At 40.4% G+C, this 15,722-nt stretch overlaps 1 protein-coding gene across 3 annotated transcripts in view; it reads left to right on the top strand.

Annotated features, from left to right (window-relative positions):
- Window positions 1-2,478, top strand: part of TOX3 (TOX high mobility group box family member 3) — an 85,975-nt gene extending 83,497 nt beyond the window's left edge. For all 3 annotated transcript variants that reach the window (XM_084644424.1, XM_084644425.1, XM_084644423.1), the window contains one exon: window positions 937-2,478. In XM_084644424.1, coding sequence (XP_084500550.1) covers window positions 937-1,674 — 738 coding nt within the window. In that variant the 3' untranslated portion in view covers window positions 1,675-2,478. The remainder of the gene's footprint in view (window positions 1-936) is intronic.
- The last annotated feature ends 13,244 nt before the right edge of the window (window positions 2,479-15,722 follow it).

Here is a 15,722-nt window from a genome sequence, read left to right on the forward strand (position 1 = left end):
AGATGCAGGTAGGTACTTACTGGGATTTTCAAAAATGCTTCGGAACCAAACTCCCATTGAAATCCCTTTAGACTTTAATCATCTGTAAAGAACTCAGACTTGGTACACTAATGACAATAAATAGTTGAGATCCATATTCTACAAGTCAGTTAAAGAGGTTTTGCCCTTCAGTGCTGTGTCATCATGTAATTCCATTCAGATCTGTCACAGGAAAGTTTTGTGGAAAACAAACATGCAAGTATGCGATGTATTTTGCCATGATGTCCCTGTGGGTATTTATCTTAAAGCTGCTGGGCCAAATTCAGGTCTTCCACCATGCAATCCCATTGACTTGAGCGGGATTGCAAGGGTTCAGGGAGAGCAGAATTTAGCTTCCTGTCAGAACCAGAACTTTAGTTGCTTGTGGTACCAGCTAGAGCGGTGTATTAATGCATGATGGAATGAATATGAGCCCTAATGGTCTCTTCTCCCTGCTAATTGATATTTTCCAGAAAAAAACCCACTCTCCTTGGCAGCTTCTGGATTTTCTCTCCTCATCAACAGCACCCCTTTTTGTCCCTGTAAAAATGTGTGGTCCCTTAAATTGACCTGGGTAACTCTGAGCCAGGATCCCTGCCGGCCTCTCTATCTTGTACAGATTTAATGTAAAAAGGAAGAAATAAGAAATGAGATAATAAATCTATTGAAGCTGCTGTTCAATAAAGGAAATCAGTTGTATTGAGCAAACTCTAAGAAGTGGTGTGACTCGTATCTGCTACATGAACCACTGTCCCAACTGTAAGACTGCTTAGGATGAATTATCTTTCCTACTTCATGTTAAGCTGTTTATGTTAACAGTAGATGAGGGCAGAAAGGGACGTCAAATAATTTGTGAGCCTGATAATAATGCCCTTCTCTGTACCAATATCAGCTCTTGAATTTCTCTTTTAAACACAGGCGGCTGCAGAATCCGCTGAAGCCCAGACAATACGGTCTGTTCAGCAAACGTTGGCGTCCACTAATTTGTCATCCTCCCTTCTGCTGAATACTCCTCTTTCTCAACATGCAGCGGTGTCTGCATCTCCTCAGACTCTCCAACAATCCCTTCCCAGGGCAATCGCTCCAAAACCTTTAACCATGAGACTGCCAATGAATCAGATTGTAGCTTCTGTTACCATTGCACCAAACATGCCAGCAAACATTGCAGCCCCATTGATAAGCTCCATGGGAACAAATATCGTTGCAACACCATCTTCATCGCAAGTGAGCCCTTCCATGCAAACCCAGCAGCACCAGCTGCAGCAACTGCAGCAGCAGCAGCTGCAGCAAATGCAGCAGCAGCAACTACATCAGCATCAAATGCATCAGCAGATCCAGCAACAAATGCAACAGCAGCATTTTCAGCACCACATGCAGCAACATTTGCAGCAGCAGCAGCATCTTCACCAGCAAATCAATCAGCAGCAAATGCAACAGCAGCTGCAACAGCTCCAGCTCCAGCAAATGCAGCAGCAGCAAATGCAACACATGCAACACCAGTCCCAGCCTTCTCCTCAGCAGCATTCCCCTGTAACCTCCCAGATGACCTCCCCGCTCCCTGCCATTGGGAGCCCTCAGCCAGCATCTCAGCAGCACCAGTCACAAATACCGTCCCAAACACAGACTCAAGTACTGTCACAGGTTAGTATTTTCTGAAGATAAATGTTCTTGCAACCTTGTTTTGCATTTATCTAGGGGGTAGGGGTAAACCATATTTGGCTGAAAACTGTAAATTGTTGATGGTAGTTATGCAGAGATGCATAACAGATCAAACGATCCTCTAAAGTGTCTATTAGATAGGCAATAAAGAACTACAATGTAGCTGTGTATCATCTTTTAGCTGACTATACATCGTTTTGTTAAAAAAAAAATAATAAAAAATAAGCTGTGCTCCTTTTCATGTGATGGCCTTTTTAATTTATTTTAGCTTTACCTACAATATGTGAATAAAATGGCCTGATAAATACGTGGATGTTATGACTGCAAAATGGCCTTTCAGAGTTATATAAGGTCACCTTTCTTTCTCAAAAAGTGAGTAATGCACTTCGAGGCAGTTTAAACTCATGAAACCCTTAAAAGCACAGTTGTAACTACCTGTAAAATGATGATTGGATTTCATACAATCATACTTGTATGACGTGAGTAGTTGATGGCATTTTTTGTCATGAAAATAATGTAAATCACAGATTTTTGCCAAAGCTCTTAATTTTTTCTTTCCTACACGTCTTCAGAAAAACAAATGCAAGCGACTAAACTTTAATGGTTGACCCATCCTTTCACTTTGATTTCTCCAAATAAACCTACCATACTTTGTAACAAAATATATATCGACACTGTTACCCTATTATGTTAATTCCAGTTGCAAAACAAATGTGAATATTATATTCTGTGTTTAAGTGACGAGTTTCAGATTTAATACACTGTATTTTTAAAAGGGAAATGCACTTAAATAAAACTGTTATTACAAAAACTGATTAAAAAATGCAAGATGTTTTAATATGCTGTAATGCCAGTAGAATATTTAAAAGAAGCTCCACATCTGAATAATCAATGTAAATATTTTCTTTAAAAGTTGTAAGTTTTTCATATCATGTGTTGTAAAGTTTTCATAAACGAGGCTTTAATGTAAACACTGGTAACATGAACTATTAATTGCTACATTGCTTATTGTGTTTTTAAGCTGTTTTATACTTTTTTATGAGTTATGATAGCAGCAATTAAGTTGTTTGTATTTTGCTTATCTAAAATAAATGCTTTTATCTTGCTATAGAATAAACACATTTCCGTAAAACCAGTGGACTGGAAGTGTTTGATGCAACAACCAGAAAAAAGTGTTCACTTTTAATACTACTGTCTTTAAAAACTTACTTACTTCTCCCTTCAGATTTTTATTTTCTCAAGCACACTGTGTAACTAGGTACTGTGCAAAGTTTGCTGGTGCTGCATATGATCAGTTCTGGTGTATGTACAAGTGCCCTCGTTAAAACATGTGAAGAACAGCGTATGACTTGTTTCGAGTCTCTGTGACTAACTGCACAGGCAGGGTATAGAGGGTGGGATTACAAAACAGTCACAATACACAGATATTACATAAGATCAAAGGCACTACTTGAGGAGACGAGGTAGCAGAATCAGGCAGACTAGTAGTATTTCAAAATGGTCCTCAGTCAAAATTCTGGATTTAAAAAAACCCAGAATTTTGTTGCCACAGACCCATAGTTCTGTAACAGGCTGATTCAAAACCCTGGATATAAAAACCCTGAACTTTGTGATTCAGGCTCATCTCAATTTGTCTTATTTGCATATTTTAGCATATGAGCACTGAGTGATACCTAGGGGTAAAGAACATAAGCATGTCATGTGGCAGGTTTGGAATCTTCCTCTGCTATAGTGTCAAGATGCTGGTGCTTTGTATACATTCTTACTCTTGAGAAGGAAGAGAACTCTTTTTCTTTCTCTGATTTCTTTCCCCATAATAGCTGCCCTATGAGTGCACTGTGACCACACTCCCCAGTTGTTTTGCGTGATTAATTACAGCATCTGTTCTGTCAGAAACTATAATGAAGAGGTCTTGATAAAAATTGCAAATTACCACTGGCAACAATTTAGAACTGCTTATGATAAAATGAAAATTAAAAACCGCAAGTGTCAAGCCTGAGCAGAATCCTCATCTGAAAAGAATGAGCATGTTAGAGGTGGTGTCCATGGCTACTGAGCTCAGGACAGAACCCAACAAAATGGAATATAGATTCCTAAAAAGTTGCAGTTATAGTTGTGAGAAGATTTACTATATGTTGTGAGTTATTAATAATGAATTCAGCTTTCAATATTTCATAATCTGGTACTTTGTTTATTATGTACAACTATTGATCAGCAAGAGATTCTAATTATAAATTTATAGATTTCTTGGAGCAGAAACATTCGTGTATAAATTGAAGTATTTCGTAATAGGTGTTAGTTGACCGGTACCAGTGTTCGAAATAGTCTTACTATGATGTCTAATTACATCTCGGAGGAAGACTGTTTATTCCACACATGAGGAAGTCTGCATGCGTTAGAAATGTCACAGCAGAGGTTGGCAGTGAGAGATTTTTCTGTGTCACTTTTAACCAACGTTACATAACAATGGGAACCATTTTATAGTCTATTTTAAAACCTTTAGACAAACGCCTTCAAAAATAATTGCTAAACTGCATGTGACAGTAATTGTGTATTAGTTTTATAATTGTCATTTTGAAGACCTATGAAGTATTGTTGAGAAAATGTCACTAGTAATAAGAGTTAATTACAACTGAAGTCTGTTTTCAACTATTTGCAGTTAGACTCAGGTGTTATTACGCTCATTAAATGATTTAATAAATCCTGGGTGGTATCCCATTTGTTTCAGTGCTGCTGAACTATTGATAGTCAGTTCCAGGAAAAATAGTTTTAATTACTGCAGTTAAAAACATTAATCATTAAGCAGAACTGTATATATTAAATGTCAAGATTTGAATCATGGAAAACTACTTTCCCCCTGCTTGTTACAAAATTATATTTCACATGATCCACAACAGCATATTGCAGAACATCTTGTGTTTCAAATTGTACAAGTTAGCATTCATATGCTCCAGGTTTGAGTACATAATTTTGCTGTTACAGGTCAGAAATACAACTGTTAATATACAATTCATACAGGAAATATGCCTAATGATTTTGGTGTCATACACCTATTAAATAAAGTTTTTACTCCTATCATTAACAAGTACTTAACTACCCCCTTCATTTCCCAAGGTTTTAGATACTTTATCACCCCAGTTAACTACATTCTACTTTCACATTAACCTAGGCTGCCATATGATGAAAGAACATAAGGAGGTTTAATTTTTAGCTGACATGGGGTCATTAGTTTCCAGCTCGGAGAACAAAGGCTTTAAATACTTTTATGCTGCATAATTTCAACTATATATTATCACCTGACCATTGTGGTTTGAAGATTTTTCTAGACAGATGGATTAAATATCTCAAGTTTAACCAGCAGTCTGGTGCTGACTCTTTTCAATGGGGTTTGGATATTTGAATGGCTCCTTTTCCATTTCTCACTTCATGGAGTATTTTTCAGCACTGGACTTCATTCTAACCTTTCCCTCTCCTCTTTGTTTGGCTTTTGTTTTGCAACAGCTGTTATTATCGTTTTTGGTCAGCTGTGATTGCTGGAGGCAAAATAGGACCAGATGGTGTTTTGCTATGCATGAATGGAGAGTTAGAGGAGTTTGGATTGAATAGGCCAAGTTTGAATGGTGTCTATGCACCACCTGCCCCCTTCAGCAGCAGCACACACATCATAGTAGCATGATCTGTCTCAGACCTACTAGAATTGGATGGGAATGGAGAAAGCCTTGTTGGATTGTCTCCATATTTATTGATCTTCCATGCACTAACAGCATAATGCAGAGCACAGTCAATTTGAGTTAGTTGGATATGACACAGTATGTACATGTAATTTATCACTGTAGTCTCTTGGTACACATTAAGTTTTGCTGCTAGAGGAACATGCACGCTCAGTAGTCACCTGCATTAATAGACTAAGTAGATGAAAGTAAAATAGGATAATTGTACTGTTTGTTTAACAAAATATTCTGTAGTTCTCAAAATACACAATTTAAACCATCAGAGGAATACATTAAATTCACAAAGCTAATTGGTAAAGAACACATCCAGCATTTTGGCACAGGCATTTTGGTTTGCCTGTGAAATTTAAATAAAGAATTTGTTCTACCTGGTAATCGGATCACTAGAGCAGAGCCAGAACAGTTCAGAAAATCTTTTGGTACATGTATATGCACAGGTGTCTTCCTGTCTAGTTACAGGGAGGATATTTTACTAACTGTACATCACTTACCAGCCATTAACACATGGTAATTCAAATTAGCCACGCAAACTGGTTTTGGAGGAGCATAGCTTGAGCAAAGGACTCCTGGATTCAATCAGTGCTGGCAGCAGTGATGGGGTTGGATTTTCAAAGAAATTAACGACTTGATGCAGCTTTTAATAAATAGAAAAAAAATGGGAAAACTCATAGCAGCCACACTAAGGCTGGATCTGGCCCTAGGTGAACAAAATGTATATGCAACTGCATGCCTAAATTGCCTATTCTATTACTGTGCTTGCACTTTCAAAGCCCCAGTTCGATGTGTTACTGGCTATTTGATGTGCAGCGCACAAGTTAGCGATGCAGTTGAAACCCTTGAAAATCAATCTTTGGCTTTGTCTGTGCCACTGGATAGAAAAACAAACACTTCATAAAAGTCAGCTGCTTGCTTATGAAAAAGCTTAAAAAATGAAAATCCCTTCAACTGAAAAATGCTTAAGTATTTTCAGCTGCCAAATGAATTTTTGTTTTTGAAGGTGGAGGAGGGCTGGGTTTCATGATACCGAGGTGCATCTGAGGAACGGAAAAAAGGGACAGGTGTTTTTTTTTTTCTTTTTTCTTTAAATACTGAAATCTAACAAGGATGTACTGCTTTGGATGAGCTTTTCTGACATTTAATTACTGTACACCTGTGATATACACTCTATTTATCTCTACTGCAAAGTAGAGAGGGAATATTTTCAATAATGTTTTCCGTCCAAGCACACAGGGCATTAACTTTTCCAACTTCTATACCACCAGCTCGGTCTACACACAGTTTTTGTACTGATTTAACTTCATAGACCAGAGATGTGATTTTTTTTTAACAGAAAAAATTACATTGGTAGAAGGCCTAGGAATAAGCCATACTCATAAAAACACCTTTTATCAGTATAACTGTATCCACACTAGTGTAGTTGGACTTCTATTACTATACTGGTATAGTTAAAGTTGTGCAACTTTTTTGTGTTGACAAGCCCAAGGCCCTGATCCAGTAAAGCACATGTGTAACTTTAAGCATGTGAGTAGTAATTTCATTGAAGTGACTGCTCATATACTTAGTTACACATTTGCATAAATGCTTTGCTGAATTAAAACCTAATTGAAAAATGTATCTTTTACAGAAATAGTCTTCAATAATAATAACATCCTGAAGATAACATAGAGCAAGGAAAGACAGAACAAGACTTTTCCATGCTGATGTTTTTTCCTTTTATTAGTTTCTATTCCAAACCACTCCAGGGCCTCATTTGCAAATGCGCAGGCAAATATACACACCTCCGTTTTATGCTCAGACAGTGACTACGCATCATAACCATGCAGTGAAATAACCATCTAACTTGTTATTTGCATGCTTAGTCATACTCAATGTTCGTTTTGCATTGCTGTGTGCAAGGGTCTGAAAAGTCTGTCCTTGTACTGGTATTAGTCGCAGTTCTCAGAGACCTTGTCTTGACTAAATATTTAAATTCTGTATAAAGAGACTTTACAAAAATGAAGATGAGGAGAATATATATTCCAAACACAGCAGCATTATAGTCTCTGGTGATATTTGAAAAGTTCAAAGTGTACTGTTGCTTCAAAGTCCGAGCTCTCTTTTTAATAACACATCCCCAGGTGCACAGAGCGCAAACAAGTACTTGCCATTAACATAAAGCAGTGAAAAAATAAATTCTGTATACTGAAGTGTAGCTACCTTTCATAATTGCCTATTTGAAGTGTCTCAGTTTGAAGTTTCTTCTGGCTTTCAGTGAACCTCCCAAAATGTACTTTCTTGGTATGATACAGCCAGTTTTTAAAAAATAGCCTGTGATTTTGGTTACTTAACTTAAGGCACCTTGCACCTGCTAACTCCAGTTGAATTGGAGCTGTGGGTGTCCAGCAAATCTGAAAATTTGGCAACTTTTGAAAATTTTGGCTTACATCAATAAATTATATCTGTGATATCTAGGCCATTTGAACACTGCTATCATTTTATTAAAAACAGCAAGCTGCCTGACACATCCAAAATTAATTTACAATCAGGTATCACCACTGTCACCTATGTTTATGTCTAGTCTACTAGTCTAGACGCGATAAATCAATCCCTGAGCGCTCTCCCATCAACTCCTGTACTCCAGCGCTGCGAGAGGTGCAGCCAGAGTTGTCAGGGGAGTGACAGCAGTCGACTCATTGCAGTCGAGACACCACAGTAAGTCGATCTAAGCGCGTCGACTTCAGCTACGTTATCAAGTAGCTGACGTTGCGTAACTTAGATCGACCCTCCCCCCAGTGTAGAGTGGGGCTCAGAAGTGCCAAAGTAAATATATAAAACTTACTGTCTGGGCCCCACCCTTGTAAACTTGCAGTGTGTTTCATTTTAGCTAAGTAGCCTGGTTCAGAGGTGCATGGCACAGCAGTGCCTCTGCAGCTGTTGCTGCTGGCTGGTACTGAGATACTGTCATGGAAAAGAACTTCCATAGGGTTCAAACCTGCATCACCGCGGTTAATGAGAGTTTTGCCATTGACTTCAGTGGATGCGGGATTAAAGTTCTATAAAGAGCAGCATCGTGACACATCCAAGTGGCAGAGTGAAAAAAAAGTCATACCATACTACCGAGCCTAGTAGTGGTGCTACAAACTACAGCAAGTTTAAGCTTTACATGTTAACCTTCAAGGTCCCCTCCAGTGCTGCTGCTCCCTACTTTTGTTCTGTTTCTTATCCCAGCTCTCCCCACCATCCTCTCTGTTTTGCCAGTGATGACAACCTTCTCCACCCGCTTTTCCCACAACTGCCCTGGCAGCTGTTTCCAAACTATCTGGAAGGCCCACCTGAAACAGATCCATGAAGCTTCTCCCCCTCCAAATCCCTCTGCAAGACCCATTTCTGTCTTGATGCCTGCAAGAAAATGGGCAAAAATGGAGAGGCAGCTAGCTATAGCTGATGTGTATTTATTAAAGAGAATAATGTATATAACATATATAAAAATGTGCATGTATTTCATTGTGTCCCTCCTGACCTTTTATATGTTGTCATTTTAGATTATAGCCTCTTCAGGGCAGGGACTGTCTCTTTAGTGTGGGGGCAGTATTTAGCCCATTATGGACACAACCAGAATACAGATAATAATGGTGGTGATGATGATGTATGGACTTTCTCCCTATTTCTTATTGTAACAGATAGGTTTGTTCTCTCTCTCTCATAATACATGAAATAATTTCCCCTCACCTAGGAAAATCTGGCCAGAGATTACTAGCTGGCATGTAAAAATTAAACAGCTTTGAACAAGAATAGCAATACAAAATCAATAATACTTACAATCAGTTGTGAGCAAATCAGAGGGGTGGTACCAAGGCTGAATTTGTCCCAGTTAGTTCTTTTCATTTTCAAAGCAGTTGACCAATGTGAATTAATTAATAAATGTATGCGTAGCTCTGCTGCTCCATCTGTGTTCCTTGCAAGATAGTCATGGGGGAATCCACTTCAGAACTAGAATCCATAGCACAGCTAAGGAATGCATCAGAAGACACTAGTGACACTGGCTACCTAGATGGGGTACTTTGACCTCAGGACTGATCATGTTCCCACTAAAATCAGTGGAAGATTTAGCCATTAACTTCAATGGATGCTGGATCAGCCCATGGTATAATCAGTTTTAACTTCATTAGTCAGTGGGTGAAATCAAGGGTCACTACTGAAATCAATGGCAAAACTCCCATTGTTTCTGTGGAGCCAAGATTTCACTCAACAACTCACTGGGCCAAATTTTCTGCTGATGTAATGCCATTGAAACACTGAAATCCATGGGTTTATGATAGCAGAGAATCTGGCTCATCAAAAAAAGTTTTCTAATGTACTTGGGGCCTGTTTCAAAGCTCAGAGAACTCAGTGAAAGACTCCCATTGATTCCAGTGAACTTTGGATCAGGCCTGTTGTGAAAGCTGGTACAAAAGTGCAGCATTTTAAGTACACTTAAATTTCAAATTATGCAGGAATAATTCTTTTATAAAGAGAGAGAGAATTCCAAGGGGAAAAAGGTAATTTCCTGCTGAACTGAGAAAATGAAATGAGCCTGTGTTGTTATCACAGCAAAGTGTTTGTATCAACCCTCTATGCTTTCACATATAAACAACTTTCAAGTGAAATCTATAGAGTGACTGTGCAGAGCATCTGGGAAAATATTCATGATTTAAGTACATTAAGTAAAATGATAATGTTACTTGGCTTTGGTTAATCAATAACAAAGGAGAAATGTCATACTTTAGTTTGATTAACCTTCTGCTGTACACTGCAAAGTCAAATGAAATCAGAAATATTTTCTCTTTTTAAATTTGTACAAATTGGGTTGCTCAGACTGAGGCTTCATCTCTGGGAGTTTTTTCCCCCTCCTGTCATTTATCTGTGTGTTTTATCTGAAGTTTGTTTGTTGCGTTAGAACAACGTATTTGTCTACTCTAGACAAAACAAGCTCTTTGTTCAATTCCTCACTTGAGGTCAAATTCTCTTGAGGAGAACAAGTGTGGGTTGTGTAGCTGTCAAAGGAGGTTTTAGTGCTTGACCCTAAAAAGCATTCAGAGACCAGAGTCTTTTTTTTTTTATTGCTTTTCATTTTCATTGTTTGTACTTTATACTTAGGAAGGGGCCTCTGCAGAGGGAAAAGACCCTGCTTTGGTATTCACAACTAGCAGCCTGCTACTAAAACACCTCAAAAGCTATTCACTGCAAGAAATTTGGGAACCACTGCTCTGTGTCAACCTCTAGTGCTTAATCATAATTGCACACAGAGAGGGCGTGGGCCAGAATGCAGAAGTGCAAATTAAGAATGTTTAATACTGGGGAAAGGCTTGGCGGAGGTGGAGTTAGAGATTCAGGGCTTGTGCATATAGATTTTTGCAGTAAACAGAAAATGGTGCAAGTAACTAAGCCTGGATTCAATGAAGTAGGAAAGTGAATCTAAAGGAATAAATTGTTGATTTAATGTAGATTACAGGAAGTTACAGAAAATAACTGTTTAACTTGATGCTCGCTAAAAAAAACGGTACATTTTTTATATATCTGTATTCAGATAGTAGTTGAATGTCTTATGTTATCTACAGATGGTGTTTATATAGTGTACACAAGCTCACTGTTAGAAATAGACATAAAAAAGACTGAGATTTTGTATAATCATTCGCAATTACTATTGTTTAATTGGATTATGCTACTGTTATATTACATTTTTATGGAACTACACTGCAATTATACTTCAACAATAGTTATTAACAATAAGAGGTGCCTGCTTAAAATACACAGTGTGGTTTATGATGTTTACTAATTGAACAAGGGATTTGGCTAACCTGGGAACGTGGAATACTCAATCCTTTATATGCCAATAGACAAAAGTGCTGGCCTAAGCTTTCTCAACTCAGACAATAACTTGAAGTTCTCCCAGGGTTGGCGTGGGAGAGAAAGGGCTGGTGCCAACCACATCCCCTGTGCAGCTCTCAGGTGAATATCCTCATGGAGTTTTAGGCCAGAGGGACCAACAGCTCATCTAGTCTGACCTGTATATCACAGGCCACCAAGCACCTGCATGTTAAACCCAACAATTGAGATTAGACCAAAGAATTATAGCCCACAGGAGACTAGACTGTTATGTGCTACAGGATTGAATAGGAGAGACCAAGGCACGCCAGCGCCTGAAGCTCCAACAAGGGCAGGGAAAAGATTGTGAGATGTACCCAGATAATCTTGTCAAGTGACCAATACCCACATCCTGTCCCTGCCAATCTGACCTGGGGAAAATCCACCAGCCAGGCACCTGAGAGACAAAAACCAGAAGTGAGCCCCAGGGCTGCTGAGCTCTACTCCCCACCATCACAAGCAACCCCCTCATACAAATGCACTCATACATTTGTCCAGCTTGCTCTTAAATCTCATTAAGTTGTTTGGCCCCACAACTCCTAGTGGGAGACTGTTCTGGAGCACACACCTCCATTGGCTGGCTAGAAACCTAATTTCCAGCCTGAATCTGTTCATGGCCAGTGTATATGCATTTGTTATGGAAGTGAGTACCTATTATACAGTGGGTATGACAGGGTGTACTCTTGACACAGGCCCTGAGAGGGTAAATTAGGCTCAATTAGCTTCCCAGGCTGCACCTGGAGGAGGAGCCAGGGCACAGGGGTTGATTAAATGAGGCTCAGCTGGGCAGGAACGGGAGTGGTCTGTATAAAGCCCAGGAGCAGGGAGGAAAGAGGAGCTAGTCTGTAGATACTTTTTGGGAGAAGGGTGGTGGTGGTTTTGGTGCTATAGGTCAGTAGTTAGCCTATAGCTCTTCCCTAAGAGGAAGGAATTTAGGACTGACAAGCCCAGAGGAATGAGGAGAGCCAGATAGCAGGAGAAGGCTCAGGGAAAAAGCAGTAAGCCATAGGTAGTGTGGACCATGGCTGCTGACCAGGGAGTTTCTGAGCTAGGAGCTGGACTTGAGGGCAGGTCTGGACTCCCCTACTGGCTCATGATGAAGTGGCACCATCAGGGCAGTGAGCAGTCAGACTGCTTGAGCCCATTTGTTGTGGGACTTTAGTATTCTGCAAGGGGCAGGCGGGCGCTAAGTTGTGAAGAGGAGGCTGTAGTTCCTGGGGTGAGAAGCCTCTGCAAGGCTAGAGGATGACTAGAGAGACACCGCTGGGGGAGGGTGCAAGGCCTGGCCAGAACTAGTCCCCAGGATATCCAGGAGGTGGTGCCACTAACAGTGAGTGAACCCTGTGACAGTGGGAAGAGAAGAAATAGGTCTAGGTCCCATCCTTATCTCTAGTCCCTTGGGGGCAGTTTGCACTCCCAAGTGCACTAGGAGGGAGCGGTCACTGCGGTTCTCTGAGCATAGTGGCCGCAAATGTGCGCAGCCTTTGTACAGGGAAGCCCAGTTTTAGTTGTACAGCCCTCCATGTGCCCTGTAACCAAAGGGGTGTGATCCCAAGGAGGTGCAAAGATACGTGAACTCTGCCTATGTCCTGCCTGCCCCCCATCTTCAGTCTGACAAACCCCAAACATTCCTTCTCCTACTGTTTGAATTAACTTTTATTTGAGTAGGTGTTTAAGTAAAAAACTGTCCAGATCAGATATGGCTGGAGAGAGCCTCATTCTACAAATTGCTTTCAGTTTTTTGTAATTGCATTGATGAATCATAGAATATCAGGGTTGGAAGGGACCTCAGGAGGTCATCTAGTCCAACCCGCTGCTCAAAGCAGGACCAATCCCCAACTAAATCATCCCAGCTAGGGCTTTGTCAAGCCCTGGAGCAGAGAAATGAAAGGGCTGACACGTCCTTCTGCTTGCTGCAGAACATAAACTTTTTTCTTCCAAAAATTTGTTGTTCCTTGTAAAACTTACAACAATCAACTGGGGGGGGACATGGCAGACTCAATGTTCCCGAGACACCTTGGGCCCAGGTGTGTTTGCTCTTCCTTGCTTTCATAGAGCAAAATAGCTGAGCAGTCCTCCTGACAGCGACTCCTGGGGTGGTGTAGAACTTGATTAGTTCTCGCCACCCTAGGCCCCCGCACATAGGGGTCATATTGAGGACAAGGAGCGGCATGCGATCTGTGAGAGGAGAAGTGTGACCCTTTGCCTGAGGCTTGGTCTACATAGTGGATCCTTGGCTGGCTCTAAATTATGCTAGAATTGGAAAGGGGGCTGTGACCTTCCCTTGCTTGGGCAGTTCCTCACTGGTAAGCATGTAAACAGTTCCTTAGTCCCACTGATTTCTTTTGCACTAGTTGCAGAATAAGGCATTGCTATAGGAGGTACCTGTGAAGAGCTTTCATTGAGAGAGAAAAGAGCACAAATTGAAAGGACACATTTGTTGCCATGGCGCTGTACATGGGCTTTTGCTGCCTTGTGGGTGCTGATATGCTTTTCACTCTACTGAGTATCCCAGACTGAAAATCTTTTTGCAATTAACAAACCCAGAAAGGGTTTCATAAGAACTATGTAGTGGCTATAAAAGCTGAAGGGCAAGATCTGCAAATAACTGGTACTTGAGCACCTAACTTATACCAGTGCCTTTGAAAATTGACCCCAAAGGTCATAGGTCTACAATGAAGAATTGATGAAGGACCAACTTATTGCAGAGCATACAAAATGTAATGGGGCACCTGTAAGATTAAGGTTAGAACATAGTAATAGGATGTGGGCCTGGAAGGAGCCTACTGGGTAATGGAGTCCGGTTCCCTGCTATGGGATGCAACCACCCAGGAGGGGTGCGGGTGGGCGGAGGGGAGGGAATTGTGGCCTGACAAGTTCTGTACTTCTGAACAGTTGGTTTCTTCGGTGTTGGTGTATATCTTTTCCCTGACTATTGATTATAAACTCCTTGGGGCAGGGATTATCTTCTGTTCTTTGGACAATGGGACTCTGATCATGACTGGACCCTAGGTGCTACTAAATAGTGATAATAGATAATTAAAGTAGGAATTACTATGATGAAGGAAAAATGGGGCTGCTCTGACATGTTTGGTTGAGAACACCTAGAAAAACAAAACCATTCCAAGTGATAATTCTCACTGCAGATATGTTTTGGATAGTATCCAAAAAGTGACACATTCTGGTAAATATTCAGCTTGGTAGTTTTGTGATGGATGATAGTGACACTAAAGCATATATGGTGGCATGCCTTATATAGGGGACCTGATTCAGGAGAGCACTAAACTATGTGTTGGAGTCCATCCCTATTCAGGACAGTAATTTATCATGTGCTTAGCTTAAGTACATTCTCATTTTCTTATTTAAAAAAAAAAACTTTAACAGTGATAAATAAATACCCCCTACCCCAGCCCGGTCCGCTTAGATCTAAAACACACACCAATGGCCTATAATGTGTAATGAACCCAAGGACGAGTGCGAAGGTCATGCATTTGCTACACCTTCAGGCCCCATCTCTGGGTGCTAGAGTCACAATCCCATCCTCTTCCTTCTGGCTTCAATGAAACTTAAGCACATGCTTAAAATTAAGTCCAGGCTGAAGTGGGTCCCTGAGTAGGGATGATATTTAAGATTTAACAGGAGGGGTTGAGGAGGACCGCAACTGTTGTCTTTCTTCAAAAGCCAAAAATAGGGATAATAGACCATGTGGCAAATCTCATGTTATGCCTCTTTTTGTGACTGTTGAAGATTGTTCTATCTGAAACTGAAATGAAAATAAGTTTATTAAGACGGGTTTTTGTTAAAGTGAAAGGCAGATTAAATATGTGATTTCTTGAAAAGCTGAACTGAGGGGTTATTAGTACTGCTGATTAATTAAAGTCTGGAATGTTAAAGGGCTGGTAACTGTGTGTTTCCCCTTGCAACATTCTCCTGGGTCGCAGATGCGGAAAAGCAAAGGATGAGTTACTAATCGTATGCAGCTCAGGAGTAAAGTATTGTTGTGACGAACATTTGTTGGTCTCTGAAAGAAACTTAGGCCTTGAGACACAGTTGTTCAGCCAGCTGGTAACAGAAGGGTTGGTGATTCCTGTGTGAACTAGCAAATAGTTGATTAAAAAAAAAATTCATTAACCTACTAGAGTGTGTCATGTCATATTTTCCTCCTATGATTTACTTTGTGATTTTACTTGCTTATGGGGATCTGATCCATGACTTACCGAAGTCAGTGGAAAGACTCTCATTGACTTCACTGGAGCTCAGTCTGACCCTGAGAGAGCGGTGAAGCAAAACGGTTCTGCTCTCAACATTTTATGAAATAAAAGAACCAGCACAACTTGGAGCGGTGCTTACACTGTGAGGGCCATGTTGGTCTCTAGCCAGGCTAGGCTTAGAACCACCTTTGACCCTGTCTCTCACTTGCACTAGCTGCAG

Source organism: Lepidochelys olivacea, assembly GCF_965140295.1.
Source record: "Lepidochelys olivacea isolate rLepOli2 genome assembly, chromosome: 12".
Taxonomy (NCBI): domain Eukaryota; kingdom Metazoa; phylum Chordata; order Testudines; family Cheloniidae; genus Lepidochelys; species Lepidochelys olivacea.